The 16,682-nt window shown below is 45.3% G+C and overlaps 3 protein-coding genes across 4 annotated transcripts in view; 2 read left to right on the top strand and 1 right to left on the bottom strand.

The window, feature by feature from the left end:
* Positions 1-150: 150 nt before the first annotated feature.
* On the top strand, positions 151-2,847 carry Alg11 (ALG11 alpha-1,2-mannosyltransferase). Of its 2 annotated transcripts, XM_084602130.1 has the most exons (5): positions 151-355; positions 472-690; positions 1,218-1,249; positions 2,090-2,158; positions 2,500-2,847. In XM_084602130.1, exons 2-5 carry the CDS (start codon positions 479-481, stop codon positions 2,778-2,780), a joined length of 594 nt encoding a protein of 197 aa, XP_084458256.1. In that variant the 5' UTR covers positions 151-355; positions 472-478; the 3' UTR covers positions 2,781-2,847. The 2 variants fall into 2 exon arrangements, with proteins under 2 accessions (XP_084458256.1, XP_084458255.1); XM_084602129.1 differs by having other exon boundaries at positions 158-355; positions 1,218-2,158; positions 2,500-2,846.
* A 286-nt stretch (positions 2,848-3,133) lies between these two features.
* On the bottom strand, positions 3,134-8,156 carry LOC146191605 (fucose-1-phosphate guanylyltransferase-like). The gene is made up of 4 exons (XM_084602131.1): positions 8,001-8,156; positions 6,608-6,778; positions 5,919-6,431; positions 3,134-4,180 (listed from the first exon to the last, which is right to left on the bottom strand). Exons 1-4 carry the CDS (start codon positions 8,059-8,061, stop codon positions 3,222-3,224), a joined length of 1,704 nt encoding a protein of 567 aa, XP_084458257.1. The 5' UTR covers positions 8,062-8,156; the 3' UTR covers positions 3,134-3,221.
* A 300-nt stretch (positions 8,157-8,456) lies between these two features.
* Pgant6 (Polypeptide N-Acetylgalactosaminyltransferase 6) overlaps positions 8,457-16,682 on the top strand; it is a 255,036-nt gene continuing 246,810 nt past the window's right edge. The window contains exon 1 of the mRNA XM_084602132.1: positions 8,457-8,776. The gene's annotated coding sequence lies outside the window, so the exon portion shown is untranslated. The remainder of the gene's footprint in view (positions 8,777-16,682) is intronic.

Raw genomic sequence — 16,682 nt, forward strand, 5'->3', positions numbered from 1 at the left:
CGTGTTCGGCGGTAGGCGCGCTAGCGCGCCAGTCTGTTGCATCAGATTTAGTTCACTGCCGCACTTAAAACATTTCTCTACGAGTTAAGTAAAGTTGGTGAGAATGAAATGACGCTTGCGCTTCCGCTTATTCGGCGCTTTCGGATAACAGCAACATCCCGTGCGGCGGGTTTCGCGTTTCTTGGATTGTTCATCCTTGCTCTTTGCCGGTCGCAAACTTGCTGTGCACTGACAGGTTACTGTGTGCACTCGTGTTGGGTTGAAATCTGATGGCAAGAACTACCAGCTTCGTGCACTGCAACGCAAGCAAAAGCTTTCTTGTTTCTTCAGAAGCGTCGTTGACCTGCTCTACGTGGTAAGTTTGAAAAGTTTATCCGGTCGTGCTGCAAAGATGACTGACGATGCTGACGTGTCTTGCTTTCGGCTTCGCTATTTAGCAGTATCTCGAAAGCAACTTGCCGATTTTTGCAGAGGCTGCATGATGGTGTTGCTACTGCTCTTGAGCCTCTTCGTCCTATGCCTGCCCCTGATACTTCCACTGCTGTGGCTGCGAGTACAGAGAGTCAAAAGCATCAGCCGTCAGAAGTTCAGGGAAGCGAAGCAAACGTGGGGCTTCTTTCATCCCTACTCCAACGCCTGCGGTGGCGGAGAGAAGGTGCTCTGGGCTGCGATTCGAACGATTCAAGAGAGGTAAGTACCCGTGGCCGAATAATATGGTTCGATCATATCCCGAAAACTGTCGCAAATCTGTCCCAAACCGACCGGCTAGCACGACTGATTGCCCCGTTGTAGTTGTGAAATATTGGAAAGCGGTAAAAGAACTGACTGAAGATAAAACCCTGCAGAGGCGGCTGTACAACACAACCAAATCAATCGAATCAGTCCCGCCTCATCGATCGACGACTCTGTTTATAGCAACTACTATAATGTAACTGCAGGTCTCATCGTAGATGCATGAAATGAGAAATGCGCAGCGTATTTCATGACAGATCTATTGCCTTGCGCATATAAAAAAAAAATGTATTGTGAGTGGGCGGGTACTGTATTTTAATGCTGTAATGTTGCCTCATACCTCATGGTATATCACTAAAAAAAAAAAAAAAAAAAAAAAAAAAAAAAAAAAAAAAAAAAAAAGGAATTTGTGGAACACTTCTTGTCCAGAAAAGTTCTCAGCTGTACTCCAGCTTTGACATTTCACAACCTCTTTTTCCTTGCAGGTACCCAGACCATCAGTGCATTGTGTACACAGGTGACCATGATGTTTCAGGGGAGAAGATTATTGAAAATGCCGAGAAACGTTTCAGCATCAAACTTAGGAAGTCTGGAGTACACTTTGTGTTCCTTCGAAGTCGTTGTCTAGTTGAAGCATGGCTCTATCCTGTGTTCACCATTTTGGGTCAGAGCCTTGGATCCATGATCCTTGGGCTAGAAGCTATCCTCAACTTTGTTCCCACTATCTTTGTAGACACTACAGGCTTTGCATTCACGATGCCCATCTTCAAGGTCCTCGGTAGATGTAAGGTGATGTGCTACACACATTATCCAACAATTAGCACAGATATGCTCAGTTCAGTTGCCAGGAGAGTGGAGGCCCACAACAATAGAGGAATCATCTCGAGAAGCTCTTATCTGACACCTATCAAACTCTTGTATTACCGTGTGTTTGCCAAGCTTTATGCCTGCTGTGGTTGGTGTGCTGATGTTGTGATGGTGAATTCTAGTTGGACAAAAGGACATATCCTTGAGCTGTGGCAGGTACCAACACGTACATTTTTGGTGTATCCTCCATGCAGTGTAGGTGAGTTCAAGACACTGCCCATAGATGAAAAAGATGCTGTGTCTGTTGGCGAGTTCAGAGTACTTTCTTTGTCTCAGTTTCGTCCAGAAAAAGACCATCCATTACAGCTGAAAGTGTTGGTCGAGCTCAAGGAGCAACTGCACGATGCACAATTTTCGAAAATAAAGTTTGTCATGATAGGTGGCTGCAGGAACCAGGAAGATGAGCAACGTGTCAACAGCCTCAAACAACTTGCTACAGATATGGGCATTGAAGAAAATGTGGAGTTCCAATTAAATGTCCCCTTTGCAGACTTAATGTCTGAAATGAAGAGAGCGTCTGCAGCTATCCATACCATGTGGAATGAGCATTTTGGAATGTGTAAGTTGTTGCTTATGCTTTTAAATACACTGCTTATGTGGCATTTTTGCTGGATCCGAAGGAATACAGATTTATTAGCCAACACAAATTGAAAACTTTGCCTTTGCGTATAGCCATGTGTTACACTTGACTGCACTCTCCGCAACAAAAATATAAAAATTAGGTTTGTTAGTTCTATTGTTTGCCACGTCTTTTTCACTAAATCACTGGAGTGTGCTATTTGTAACTGTTGCACAGTAATGTATCCTGTGGTTTCTGCTTCTAAGACCTTGTAAACTACTCGTAAAGATGACCACATTGTTTGCCTTTACAATCCTGATGCTTATTTCTTCACATTTCAGGTGTAGTCGAGTGCATGGCTGCTGGGCTTCTTATGGTGGCTCACAATTCTGGAGGCCCAAAAATGGACATTGTGACTGAATATAATGGCGAATGTACTGGATTTCTGGCTGACAGTGTGTCTAGCTATGTAGCTGCCTTCAAAACCATTCTGGAAATGACTCCTGATGAAAGAAGAAAGGTTAGAGAAAATGGAAGACTGTCATCGGAGAGGTTTTCTGAAGATGCTTTTACCAAAGAATTTCTGAAAGTTGTTGATCCGCTGGCTTCAAAGATAAACTGACCGCTGCATATACCTGTATGTTTCATGTGTAAATAAACACATTTGGCAACAAAAAAAAATTGTTTCAACTGAAGCCATTAATATGCTGATTGATGCCAGAGTCCTTCAATGCTGACATTTAAAAAGATTGGCCCAGCTATTGCTTGTCATGCATTTCCACTATGGTACCAAGAGCCTAATCCACGTAAGCTAGCAATCAAGGTAAGCATTTAGTTCATATAGCCAGACATTTGTCCCTCCACGAAGGGCCAAGGTAGCCGGCTCTAACTTTGCTAGTTCTGTTGCTTGGCTATTGTGCAGACTGCATGGCACAATCTACGTTAGACCAAACACTACACGAATGGTTGACAGCATTTAGTATGCTCCATAAAATATCCCTTTATTCAATACAAACAAGGCTGGCACAAAAGTATGCAATCCAGTTACATGAGGCACAGTGACTCAACTAAATATAGTGTTCTGATGCTTCAGTAGTTCCTCTATATCTTTCCACTTTAAGACATCTTCCATACTAACCTCAATGCTGTTGCTTTCTTTGGGTTTTTGAAGGATGTCTTGGGACACCAGATGTACTAGTTTTAAAGTTGATAACAAAGCTTCAGTCATAGTAGGCCTCACAGCAAATAGCTTTGTTTCCCAAAGTGACTTTTCAGCAGTAGTAAGAGTTGATACTAATGGGTCAGATTCAATTCGATTAGACCGCTTCAACAGTCCCAGCTCTTTCCCGAAGTATGAAAGTTTGCTTTCATCTTTCATAGTTTGCTTTAAGTCGTCGTTGACTCCAAAAGCAATTGCAGCATATCCTTTACACATGGGGGTACATACACTAACTGTAAAGATTATAGCATTGCTAGGAACTTCAACCACAGTGTCAGTGTGTTTCTCTATGCAGCAGTTGCTCAAAATACAGTTATTTCCCACCTTAACTGGAACTTCAAATTTGCAGTATTCTAAAACAGCCGAATGTGGAATAGTTGATTTGGGATGGACGAGGGAGCTCATTACAACTCCAGAAATGCTGCTAGGCTTTGAAACTTCATGAGGGACAAGCCTGCTGTGAACAAACCTAGTGGTTTGCAGTTCCTCAGCAAAGCTCTGACTGAAGCAAAGGTTATGTATGTACTCCTGCATAGTTCCAAGGTGGTAAAACTGTGAGGATGGCAGCACTACAACATGCAGGTCACAATTTCGAAGACTGTCCTGGACTCTAAGCTGGTCACCTGCTTCACCCGCACCGTGGCCTTTTGAACGATGACCGAGCAACTGCAGAAAATCTCTGTAGGCGTCGACCTCATAGGTCAATGGTTTAACACAATTGTAGAAACTGAGCAGCTTGCTGACGACAGAGTAATCGAAGAAGAATGCGCTGTCAGTGTATGCCAACTCTGTTTGACTTCCGCCTGTTAAGAAAGGGTCATTGAAAACGATGTGATGCACCACCAAAACACAATGCACGTCAGGGCCACGAGTTGGCTCGTCCAGCAAGGTTGGAAAACGGGAGGAAGAAATTATATGCATTATCCATAAAACTCCATCATGAAATTGGCGTTAATATTTAGTACTGCTTGTGAAAAATGGCACATATGCCTAATAGGAAATTCTTGTTCATTTTTAGTGAACCTCTTTGCACCTGAAAACTTGCAAAAAAACCTTTATTAGTAGGCGAAACCACTACTGTGCTGAGCTAGTGTGTGCAGCACCTTTTAAGTGCAGGCATCATTTAAAGCATTCACATTTGTGAATGCACCCTGAATGCTAATAAATCTTGCCTATATAAAGCACAGTTACCACAAATGTGGATGCAAAAGATGTACTGCTGTATGAACACCCTTGTGTATAAAGATATTGAGTCAGGCCTGCGAAATGAACACAGGAATTCAGTTTGTTCTTTGATGGCACTATGGTTTCCAATAGTTCTGGCATGGTTCCAGTCAGTGTGAATTTTTGCTTGCTTTTTCAGTCCAAAAGCACCGCTTTCAAGTGGTCCAGTCAGCCGACCATTCTTTGCGTCGTTGAATGGGCAGATGCTGCTAACTTAGGGTCCACCATTAAAATGAGAGGGTGAGATGAGAATCCAGACTTCCTGTACTCTTGGATCCCAAGTTAAGACACACTGCCTCTAGGCATGCCGGCATGATTAAAGCGGGGCTTTATATCTGTGTTGCAATTTGGGCAGTATACATCATGGTCCTACTTACGAGCATGCCTGTGGCACGTGATGGCGAGCAAAGAGCAACATCATTCACATCTGCTATAAACAAATTGCACCAAGCTAGTGCTTTCGCATGTTATACTATACTTAGCCATATTAAACCCCAGAAATTTTTATTCTATGAGCATAAATGCTTTAAGGCATCCAAACTGTGTTGTTTCGTTTACATAACAATTTAATGCGGTGAGAATGAGCGACAGAAAATATGGTTAAGACCATGAAAATAATGTGGAGCAATGATATAGATATGATACCCTGCAGAACTAGCATAATTATAGAGAGGGGAAGGCTAGATTCTTTTTCTATTCTGAAAAATTCTCCCCACTGGATATAAATTTACACCAGAAGGGGACATCAGCAGTGATGCTAGCAGGAAATGCTGTCACGTGCCTACATAAATGCCAGCATGGCACTTTTAGATACTTTTTTGAATCCCATGACACTCCTGCTTCTGCATAACTTTAACATGCACTGACATTGCAAGGCACCCATGTGCTGTACAATGCTAGCACCATCAAAGATCCTCCAGTGGTCAAAACTGATCTGGAGCCTTGGCATGCAACCAGCGGCATAGCGAAAAATATTTCACAGGGGGTGTCGTAGGCTGTTGGTAAAATAATTAAAATAAAGCATGTACCCAAACAATATCTTAGTCATCTTTCTGTCTTTACAAGCCCCCCCCCCCCCCCCCCCCCCCCCTTCTTTTCAACTATGCACCTGCATACGTCTCTTATGGTTTGAGTTGCTTTGGAAGTGTTAAAGCCCCCCACATAACAATGGTAATTCGATTCCTCCAAGTTCTCTCAGTACAAACATAGCCAGCAACATCAGGATCCTGGACAAGCCCATCCTTACGTAAAAAAGCACAAAATAGGGTACAAATCTTGCTCACATCAAGTGCGGCATCAAGCCACCGCTTTCCTTACCTTTTTTGCTTTCAAAGATTGCCTCTTTTTCACGCATAACCTTCTCTGTGGGCTTCTGCAAAACCTCAAGGCACTCCGTGCTTAGGCACACAGATGTACTGTGCACAGCCTTGGGTAAGACGTAAACGCCATGAGTTAGCCCTACTGCAATGGGTGATGGATGCGCAAGTGCAGTGAACCCAGGCTTGTCAAAACACCACGAACTTGCTTTCGAGGTTCCTTCTGACGTGGGGAGTGTGTAAGTCTCTATGTCATCCGAGCAGGTCAGAAACACACCTGCTTTCATTTTACGTAGGAATGGAGAGTACATGGCCATTTTTAGGTCAAACATTTGTATCTGTGCAGATGCTGCTATTGGTAGAAGGGCGAAAAGTTTTCCAAGCACGCTATGGCTAGGGAGGCGTTTACTTTGACCTCCCGCATGTATAAGTAGGATTCTCATTTGGCTCAGATGATCTTCACCGTATATCTTGTGGAGCTGTTCAAGAATGTAAAGTGTTGCACCACCTGAACCTGAAAAGATGAAAATAAGAAGAATTTAAGTACTATTCAGTAACATTCAGCAGCGACTTGCACAGTACCCTGTCCATGTTTAGCTTTACTAGTGAATACAGTAACCACATAGTCTTGACAGTAAACCAGATGCTTAACTGATTGGTGCAGACTTAATGCAAGTTGGCTATGCTTACCAATCTTCTGACCAGGTGGATCTGAAAACACATGGTACTGCACGAGTGGAATAAGATTCTCCTCCTTTCTCCGAGATATTTGTGCATGGAATGCAGAAGCTTGGTCTTCATCAGCAGCTGATATAACAACAGCATCCCAAAATGTAGCACCGACAGCTTTTGGAACTTTTCCTGCAAAAATAAGAGCTAATGTTAAGATGCATGCTAAAGTGAGACTTGTGTGGCAAATACAATGATAGTAGTTGCACTTATTTGGCAACACATGTGTTGAATGCTATTGGACAGCGTAAATGTCTGATAAATATTCTTAGATCGTGCAGCACTTTGCTATATTCTTATTATTACATTGATCAGGGCATTGCAACAAGATGACATGTTTTATGACATTTTGTCCGGCCTGAGTACATTTGCTCTCTCTCTCTTGACATGTTTGTTCGCCTGATATTACTTGCAAGCCCATATCAACAGCCTTATCTAGTAGTTTCTGGCTATACCAAAGCTCTTGTTGATGTGCGTCTCAGATTTTTGCAGTCCAAACGCCTTTTGCCTTTGAGCTATAACCAACCTGGGTGCAAAGCACCGACAAAGACTTGCAAGGGCGAAGTGAGTGAAAGACTTGTGCTGTTTATCCCCTGAACATATCTATGCTTGTCAATAATCTGCAGTATATTGTGCACGCCATCATCTAATAGCCAACTGGTTGTTCATGGTATCTATTACATGACAACGTACACAGCAGCAGCCTCTAACAAATGCTGTAATGCTCTGCAAGTTGTGGTCAATATACATTGCAAGATGTTTTGATCAAGAATATTCCTGCTACATCTCGGAATACATAACCAAAACGAATTACCTACCACCTCAACTTTGCAATTAGCACAGCAAGATGAATGCATCCACAAATAAATATCTGTCTATACATACAAGCGCAATCCGGCATTTAATTTTACCGGACATTCATTCTTGTTTACACATCACCTCAAACCGTTGAACTACCAATTTGGTAGGTTTCATAAATTTTCCCTGATTCCGTGTGCAGCACAATTACCCAAGTCTACAGAATACATGCTAACTTAAATGAAGACCACGATTCCTCTAAGAACATCGAAAAATCCCGGGTTTGGCCTTGCTTTGGGTAGAAATGAATCAACGTCTAGGAAAATACATCCCATCACCGACCGACTAAAGATCTACCCCATGAGTATGCCCTGGGAGACATTAGTAGTCCTTTATGTGTAGGCCTGAGAGTATCTCTACTCACTGGATTTTTATCGCTTTTTTTTTTAATTGTTTTATGTTCAAAAGAGGCTCTACCGACTATAAATACGGCAGTTAATTCAGCCAGACGAAATATGAAAATTTCAGATCAGCGAGACCGATAAGCCACTCATACCTCTGAGTGCTTCATAGGAATCTATACACCTCTTCATGAAGAAAGGCACGGTAAGCTCCATATTTGAACCTGAACGTTAATCAAACAGGAAAGCAGCCGATAAAACGCAGTAACTAAAGGATTCGGGTGGTAGAGCGGCAGTGGGGGTGTAGCACGTTACGCCCTCCGACCAACCGTCCAACCCGCGCAAAACATACGCACGTGGCAGCACATGTGTCGCCATCTGTGTTTCTTAAAAAAGAGTGTTCGAAAAGTGCAACACGATGATTTCAACTGCTGCAACATTGTTTTCCAACACAACCGTCACTCATAATGTTTATGATTATTTAAGCGAGTTTTTAAACATATTGTTGGAAAGTGCGAAACCCGAACGCGCACCTATAAGTGTGTTCTGATTACCAGACTAGATGGCGCAAGATGGCAACTTCTCGATGGAACATTCACACGTGCGGAGAAGCCAGCCTCTGGGCACGCATTGGGCGGCGTTTGCCGGTTTCAAAGACGCGACTGTGCGGCGCGAGGTGATTGTTGCCGCTTGGGCAGCTGCCGAAGTCTTTGCGATCTGTGGAACTTATGTTGACTTTTGTGATTCGTGAAGTGTGTCGGCATGCTCGCGGTGTTTGTGTGATGGTGATGTAGATCTTCAGATGAGCATGCAGCCTTGGACCAAGCCCAGCAAGGGATTTGTGCGTCAGTGATATCGTAGCTTTCGTCGTGTTGAGGTATTGTGCCGCCCAGAGGAACTGGTTTCGAGCCCGAAGTGTGGAATAGCACAGGTGAGTGAATTGTGTAAACATGTTTTTTTAGTGCGTGCAACTGCCCGTATTCGATTTATAACAGCTGCCAAAGGGTGCAATGTGCAATCACTCGCCAAAATGATAATTTTTGCATTCCTTCATCGATCACCTGTGACGAACTCGAACACGGCCTGATTGCAGCGCGTGCTTCCAGTGCATGCAGGATTCACGTGCGGCGACCCGCTTGACATCTCTAACAAACTAGCTTCGCGACATTTCGTAGAGTAGCTTGCGATTTGTGTAGCGCCTACCGGCGTCATCGGTCATACCGACTATTATGTCCATCAATGTCAGCATTATATTTTCGTTAGAAGTCAAATGCCAATATGTCTGTAAACTATCTTTTGCCGGGGTTTGTAAACGTTTGAGCCGTCTTTCATCTCTTCATTTTATTTTTATGGGTGCCTTATAGCATATTAACTTCTGATCGTGACACTGCTGTTATCGACTTTCAGTTATCAGCAGACACTTATCACTGGTCCATATGTGAGAAAAGTGGCATTGTTTAGTTTCCTGGAATCAAACTGCCACAAAGAGCAAGCGTTGTCGAACTCCAACACAACGCCGCATAAACATTTGGCCGGGATGATAAAAGCGACTGTCGGCTTTCAGTAGTGCAGCATTCTGTTTATTAAGTGATTCGTGACGGCGATCGGGATTAGCGATCCGCTGCACATAAATGTCTTTTGACGAGGTGCCTAAAGTAAGTGACCGTATTCGTGCCGCGCTCTGTAATAAAGAAGAAAAAAAAAAAAATTGCGCGCCCACAGCACTCTGAGAGGAAAGCGAAATCAAATGTTAAGTATAATTAATGCTTTCGTCATATGAATGTTTTTTGTTTTGTTTTTTTCTCAGTCTTTTGGGGGGAATGCCACTAAGGCATTCGAAAACGAGGGAACGATGCCAAACAGCCCGTTGTAAAACGGATTAGGTGGGACCACGACCTACTGGGTGGGACTAGTGGCACTTGAGTTTTTATTGCAGGTTATCCGGTTTAAAATGCGCCACAACGAGTTTGGTTACCTAATTCTGCGCTCTGCAAGGAAGTTGACCTGTCCTACATGCAGTAACGAGTTACGAGTGTACAGTCGGATGTTCGATGCACGCTGACCACACGTCGTTGACGTGAACCCGGAAACGAAAAAGGTCTCGTGTTCGATGAAGCGTGTTTCTAGCGGCGGTACCATGTTCTGGTGAGGCCGCTGGATGCTGAAAAAGAAAAGGAGGAGGGGAGGAGGCAGTTACTGGGGGAGTTTAACCTACAATTCCGGATAGGGCTGCATTACACACTTACGGGAGTATCTCATGCGGGTAAGGATTGAACAAGCCACGCGCGTTATCGAGCGGTCGCACACGTATATTTGCTTTGGGTCTTAATTGTAGCCTCAAACACTATACTGTGGGCCATGGCGGGGTGACAATCACGTAGCATGAAATCGCGATGTTTTATCCGCAAAGAAAAGGCACCCCACATTTCCTCTCTCGGTGGACACCGTTAGGGGAGATGAAATAGAGTGAAAGCCTGGGGGCGAGCTCTCACATGCCCGCACTCAAACACCATAACCACTGAACCACCGCGCGAACATGGAGTGGGGAGCTCCCCTGATGGGGCTGGGACAGGTAGGTCACTGCCGCTTACGGCGGGGGCTTGCCTGCCACCGAATTTTTATCTGTCGTAGGCCGTCATTGCACCCGCCACCGCTTCGGTGTTGGACGACGGCTGTTGTTGCGGCGCGCGTTTTTCTCTCCCTCTTCCTTTTCTTTCTCCTCTATTTTCTCTTCTGTCTGCACGAGGCAGCGGAGGTGGCTCAGCTACAGAGCCAGTAGCAGGCCCGTGCGTTTTCTTTTCCTTCTTCCTACAGCCACAACAACATGGATCAGCCTAATACAAGAGTAACTTCCATGACTATGATTGTCAGGATTCTTTTGCGAGCTAAAAAAACAAACAAAAAAGCCCCTTTGGGCGTTCTGCGTCAGGTCTCGATCTGTTCCGCTTCCGTGGTGTGGTTCGCATCCGATCTGCTTGCAAAAGTTCGTAAACCCTATGTGCAGGCTTTGTTGGAATTTAAAATGTTTGTTAGTGCGTAACACTACTAACCGCAATCACTGTTTCGCCGATGTCTGTCCGAAGCCACTCACTCTCTTTTCGTGAACTTGAAGGGGAGAAAGAGAAGGTAAGTGGCAACGCGCGCGTCGCGCGGCTTAGCATTGAGGAGGCGGAGCGGCGGCATAGCTGCAGCAGAAGCCGCTCTCTCTCTTTCCCTCTCTCCCTGTGTGTGTGTGTGTGTGTGTGTGTGTGTGTGTGTGTGTGTGTGTGTGTGTGTGTGTGTGTGTGTGTGTGTGTGTGTGTGTGTGTGTGTGTGTGTGTGTGTGTGTGTGTGTGTGTGTGTCCATCCGTCTCTCCATGAACTTGAAGAGGAGGAAGGGAAAGTGGTGACGCCCGCATCACGAGACCTAACACTGAGGGGGCAGAGCGGCCGCATAGATGCACCCTTTGAGAGATAAGACAGTGAGAGAGGGACGTGTCAGCTGCAGACGTGGCGGCCGTCACTGAGCAGCGTTTCACAAGCGAGTGACTCTATGTTACTCAGGAGATAGCAGTCGTGTGTCGCTCGCGCGTCCTCAACTTCAACATCTCTCCCCTCGCATGTCACTCCATGGACAGCAGACGTGCACGCGCGGTGCTCCCTGGACCTCGGCTCCGAGCCGCTCGCGGCGTCGTGAAGCTGCTTGTGCTTACCGCCGCGCCTTAACTGGCTCTCGCCTTCAAGCGTGTTTCCCTCTCTCTCTTCTCTCTTTCTCTTCCCCTATGATCCCGCCCTAGACCTTTCGGCCGCAGAGCAGTGCATTGTAAAGAGGTACATTGTCCCTGTTTTCGTGGATGAAGCCGGGCCGTCAGGCACTGTGGCGCTGGTTCGCCGTGCTTGACGTGCTGAAGTACAATGGTTAAGCAGTGTTCTGCACCTACTTCGCATTTGATTAACTATGCAAATTGGCCGTATTTTTTTTTTTTTTCACTCGAGGCCGCTGTCCCCGCTGAGCGAGGTCGGTAAAAGAATGATACATGCACAAACAGGACTGAGTTACTTTTTTTTTTCCTCCATTGATCTCAGCGAAATCCAAGGCTAATGCATGCACCTCTGCTCCCGATACGGGCTTATCTGAGCTGCTGCTGTGCATCGCAGCTGCGTGTTTTAGAGAAAGACCCCATGGCCGGCAAGCGTCGAATATTTTACTGCTGGAACTGTGGGGTGCATACAGCGTGAGGGGACTGCGCGCAAGCGCCATGCATCGCGCATGGTTGCACGTTTGGTTTTTACTTTCGTTATGAATGAGAGAACATTTAAAGACTGCACACACGAGCAACAACGAGCTAAATATAACCAAGATCTTAAAGAAAGCGGAGTTGTTTATCCCTCAAAGCAATTGGGGGTGGTTGGGTGTCGCGTGGCCTGGTCTTTAATATGTCTACTAAAGGCTAAATATTAGCCTACTGTTTAAAGGGCTCACGAGAAGCTGTTCACAGAAACTAGAAAACGCGCACGAGCAATAGGTATCCCAACAATAGTACGTCTCCGCTACGCAAAAATGCTTTACTTTATTAGCCCCAAACGCATGGGCGGTCGAACATGATGCTCCTCCCTCAACTCAGGCCACGCCGGCGCACAAGAAAAGTTACTACAGCGTCCTACCACGCCTCGTCTCGCCCGCATAATTTGCGAGCGTCCAATGAGCGGGCGCGGCCAGCAAACCCCAATGACGTCATAGGGGAGGTCTGCACGTGGGGATGTGTCGCTCAAATCGATTGCGAGCAATCGCCAGGAGCTACTTAAAAAAAAAAAAAAATGTAAATATAGGCCCAACGCAAGCTTTCAAATTTCACATTTCAAACTCACAAAGATCCCCTATATATTTTTTTGTGTTAGAATATTATCGCAATTAGCATCTCAGGGGCCCTTTAATTATTGGCTTAGGAAGCAAAATATGATGCGAATTCAGAATCGATCTTATCGGCAAAAAGCTAGCTGCAGTATTTGCAGCAAGGTTTCATTTGAGCAGCTTTATGCAACTGGTCGAGGGAGTGCTTCAGAGAAAAGCGGATTTAATTTTGTTCCTCGACACGCGTCTAGGGACGCTCAAGTAGCGTTGCTCTCGCATGGAAGTTTTTTAATTTTTTTTTTTTCGTGAGTTATCGGTCGAGGTCGACAAAAGAAATTTCGTTTGGTTTGGTTTGGTTTGTGGGGTTTAACGTCCCAAAGCAACTCAGGCTATAAGAGACGCCGTAGTGGAGGACTCCGGTAATTTCGACCGCCTGGGGTTATTTGACGTGCACTGACATCGTAAGCAGTATATTAGTGCAAACCTTTATCTGTTGTTCTTCAAGAGGATGCGGAGCTTTTGAATTGAAACTGTGTTCCTGAAGCCAGTATAGTGAAAATAGCTAATTTTTACTGATGAATAAAATGAGGAGAATATGAGGTCACACGACTTTCATTGTGCTGTTGACCTGCCGTGTAGGTTCAGTGGTTGGGGCGCTTGACTGAACCTAAGGACGCGGGGTCGAACCCCAGCTGCGACAGCCTCTTTTCAATGGAGGCGAAAAGCAAGGGACTCGTGTACTGTACGATATCGGGGCACATTAAAAAAACCATGGGCACTCAATTTTTCCGGAGCCCTCCACTACTGCGTCTGCCATAGCCTGAGTCGCTTTGGGACATTAAATCTCATAACCAAATCAAATCATCTTCCTGTTTTAGTCTCACTGCGCCAGGACAGTCCGTGTGTCTCTTTGGTCTTATTATGTGGGATGCCCGGTATATATGGCTGAAGAAGCTTAAATTTAATTATTTTGCAGAGGGGTGAAGGGCGTTTCCATATTGGGCGCTGCGCTACTCTTTTAGCACAGGAAAGCGCTGACGACTGTCCAGCCCAGTCAGACCGGTTTTACCGAGGGTCGTGAAAAGGATTGCTGCGAAACAGCGTAGCTTTTCAAGCTCGGCTCTCGCAGCGGTCCTCATTCATTTTTGCGCGCATCACGGGAAGATACCGCTGGAAAAAAAAAAAAAAGGGGGGGGGGGGGGGAGGAACTGTTAACGTCTGTGATATTTATTGTACGTGTCAGTAATATTGACGCTTTCACATACACTTGTGTATTTACAATTACTTTGTTCTACTATTCTAACAACCTATTTTATGATCCAGATGCTGACAGCATGGTTAGTTCAATCCCTCGAGCCAGTACAGAATAACTCCTAACTCGCGTTTCATATTCAAATCGCCCTACCAGTGTAACCTGTATGAAATGGAATATTTGCTTTCCCTCGTTAACCCCCCCACCCCCCCCCCCCCCCCTTCCGTAAAACGTATCGCTTAAACTTATTTCATATATTGGCTTCACTATCACCCTAAAGTTCGTGTCGAATTCAGTCTTCAATCAAGTCATATATTGTTACTGTGTTGACCACTGCGATGTCGGTAGTAAGCCGGGTAGCGCTAGAACATTTCTTCATCCACGTCGTGGCGGTATAGTGGCGGTTCAGTGACTAGGGCGTTCAGCTGCTGTTTGGCGGCCACGTTTCAGCGGAGGCAAAATGTGGCCGGTGTACAGTACGATATCGGCGTACGTTTCATGCGCTCGCAGGTGGTGTAAATTAATCCGCGGAGCCCTCCACTTCGCCATCCCTCATAGCCCGTGTGTCGCCTAGCGGTGTAAAGGGGTTCCAGTATATTTTTCTTCGGTCCTTGCCTGGAATGCTGCACCATTAGAATCTTTCTGACACTTTGCCGTATATGACAACGTGCGATTTAAAAAATGTCTTAGCTAGCATTGCGTAATTATGGTTTGTCATGCCTTGTCTTGATCTTTGTGTGTCGTGTTGTGCTATTCTTATTTGTGGCCCACTTCCCTTCTGTAATGGTTTGGATCTAAGAGTAGATAAATAGTTTCAGTTCCGCCGTTAAGTAGAAGCCATGATTGCACGACGCTGGCCGTTCTTGCGTTTGCGCCATCTAAGCGGTGTGCTCTTGGAAAGTTTAAAACTGTTTTCAGCTTCCGTTTATTTTCTTATTCGCTCCAAATAATATATAATATATATATTATGTATAATCATCGCTTGTCGTGGAACCCAGGGTAAAATTACCAAACGTTTCACTACTGCTTTTCTTCTTTACGAGAACTGCTTCGAGTCCATTTTTGAGGGTGACTTCGTATGACAGGATCAACAGCGTTTGGGCGAATGGGTGGGTGGCAGTGTGTGTCGTTAACCAACGCGCTGTCAGAAAACAGTGACACCTCATTTATCGCCACGTATTCTTTTGAATTCTTCGGGGCGTATTTTTTTTTTATTTCTTTCTTTAAACTCTGGACGCGACAGTAGCTGTTATTTTATGCTTTCTCGCTTGTTATGGAGGTTCAACGAGCTCGCACAAATTGCTTAAATCGCTGACAGTGACTGTGGATAAACGATAATAGGGCTGTCCGTCCACTTGGTATTCAAACGTCATCACTCTTTTTTTTTTCTTCTTTTTTTTTTTTTTTTTTTTTTTTTTTTTTTTTTTTTTGTAAATCGAGACTTCTTCGACGCCACTTCTGCTGTACGCTGCTTTTGGTCTGACCGCTTGAAATGACAAATTTGTGGAAAAACAAAATGCAATCGATTGCTGCTCGCTAGACGGCCTTTGTGATGCGAATGATTGTGTAAGCACCGTTTGTATGGAAGATAACTCGAAGTGTTCGTCTCCGTTCAAGCCGTTTCCTCTGTCACCTTAAATGTCGCCGTCGTTTTGGCGAGTGCCAACACGGCTGTCGTGCACTTTCCTCTGTTTATTCATTTATTTTTTTCAACTACTCAACTTCCTTCTTCCGTGCCTTCCTCGATGCCTCTGTTTTGTTTCCCCTTGTAGTTTCGGCCCGAGACTTAACGGGAAAAGACGCTCGGAACGTCGTAAATCATTTGTGCGCGGAAAAACTGGTGTCGTCTGCCCGCGCCGACGCTTCTGTTCATTTTTTCTTTTTTTTTTCGTACCCCTTCTCTGCGCGCTGCGCTCTTTCTGCGGCGCTTATCGACACCGTTTCGTCGTTCTTGTATGCGAACTACCGCATGTATACATATATCGCTGGAAAACGGTGGTCGGGTGCCGTGACACGTGTGCCACCGAATTCTGAAAGCCGACATAATGCATAGTTGCGAGGCGAGGGCTCTGTATACGTAAATTTTCACCGCAGCAAATAGCGTCAAGCGCAGGAAGTTACACTACGAAGAGAGAGTTTGTTTTTTCTTTTTGGTTTGATTTATAGTTTCGGGTGGTCGTCCTCCTCTAACCGCTGGCACCAGCGCGTCGGCAACGCGCACGGTGGAGCGGGTACGTCGTCTCTTAGCGTCGGAGGTATGGTATGAAAAGATTCGACACTTGGCACCGTTTATTTCTATCTGCTGAATGCGCCGAAAAGCCGAGAGAGGCGGCGAAATGGCGGAATGAATGCGTTCATGGATAGAAGGAGGGAGTTGGGGAAGGATGGGGGGGGGGGGGGGGGGTAATATAGAGCTGAAAGGGAGAAACACTAATGAATGATTTCTGATTCGTGAAAGCGGCCGCTGGTTTGTAGGCCTCCCTGCGGTTCTTTTTATGAAAGAGAAGCCGCGCGCTCTCGTTAGATACATCGTGGCTTCCAGACCCCTAGCTTTCGCACATCCATTCGTTTTCACCTTTCCGCACTTTAGGTATAGTTATTTAATGGCACAGATATAGTTAATTACTTTTGCGGACTTCTTGTTGTAGGGCGAAAAATCAAACGCGGTATGAATGAGACGTTATGCCCCTATATATGCCTTCTATGACGAATACCCGTGGACATAGCGTCAAGTCTGTTCACGCTGTCTTGCAG

The sequence above is a fragment of the Amblyomma maculatum genome, chromosome 4 (genome assembly GCF_055883805.1).
Source record: "Amblyomma maculatum isolate TAMU_Amacu chromosome 4, ASM5588380v1, whole genome shotgun sequence".
NCBI classification, from domain to species: Eukaryota; Metazoa; Arthropoda; class Arachnida; order Ixodida; family Ixodidae; genus Amblyomma; species Amblyomma maculatum.

What these genes read in the sequence shown, in the direction of transcription:
- Alg11 (XM_084602129.1), top strand. Translation starts at nt 479, where the DNA reads ATGATGGTGTTGCTACTGCTCTTGAGCCTCTTCGTCCTATGCCTGCCC. An exon ending in ATTCGAACGATTCAAGAGAG is followed by an intron (nt 691 to 1,217) that starts GTAAGTACCCGT and finishes TTTTCCTTGCAG; the next exon opens with GTACCCAGACCATCAGTGCA. An exon ending in GAATGAGCATTTTGGAATGT is followed by an intron (nt 2,159 to 2,499) that starts GTAAGTTGTTGC and finishes TTCACATTTCAG; the next exon opens with GTGTAGTCGAGTGCATGGCT.
- LOC146191605 (XM_084602131.1), bottom strand. Translation starts at nt 8,061, where the DNA reads ATGGAGCTTACCGTGCCTTTCTTCATGAAGAGGTGTATAGATTCCTAT. An exon ending in TTCCTATGAAGCACTCAGAG is followed by an intron (nt 6,779 to 8,000) that starts GTATGAGTGGCT and finishes TTATTTTTGCAG; the next exon opens with GAAAAGTTCCAAAAGCTGTC. An exon ending in AATCTTTGAAAGCAAAAAAG is followed by an intron (nt 4,181 to 5,918) that starts GTAAGGAAAGCG and finishes CTTTCTTAACAG; the next exon opens with GCGGAAGTCAAACAGAGTTG.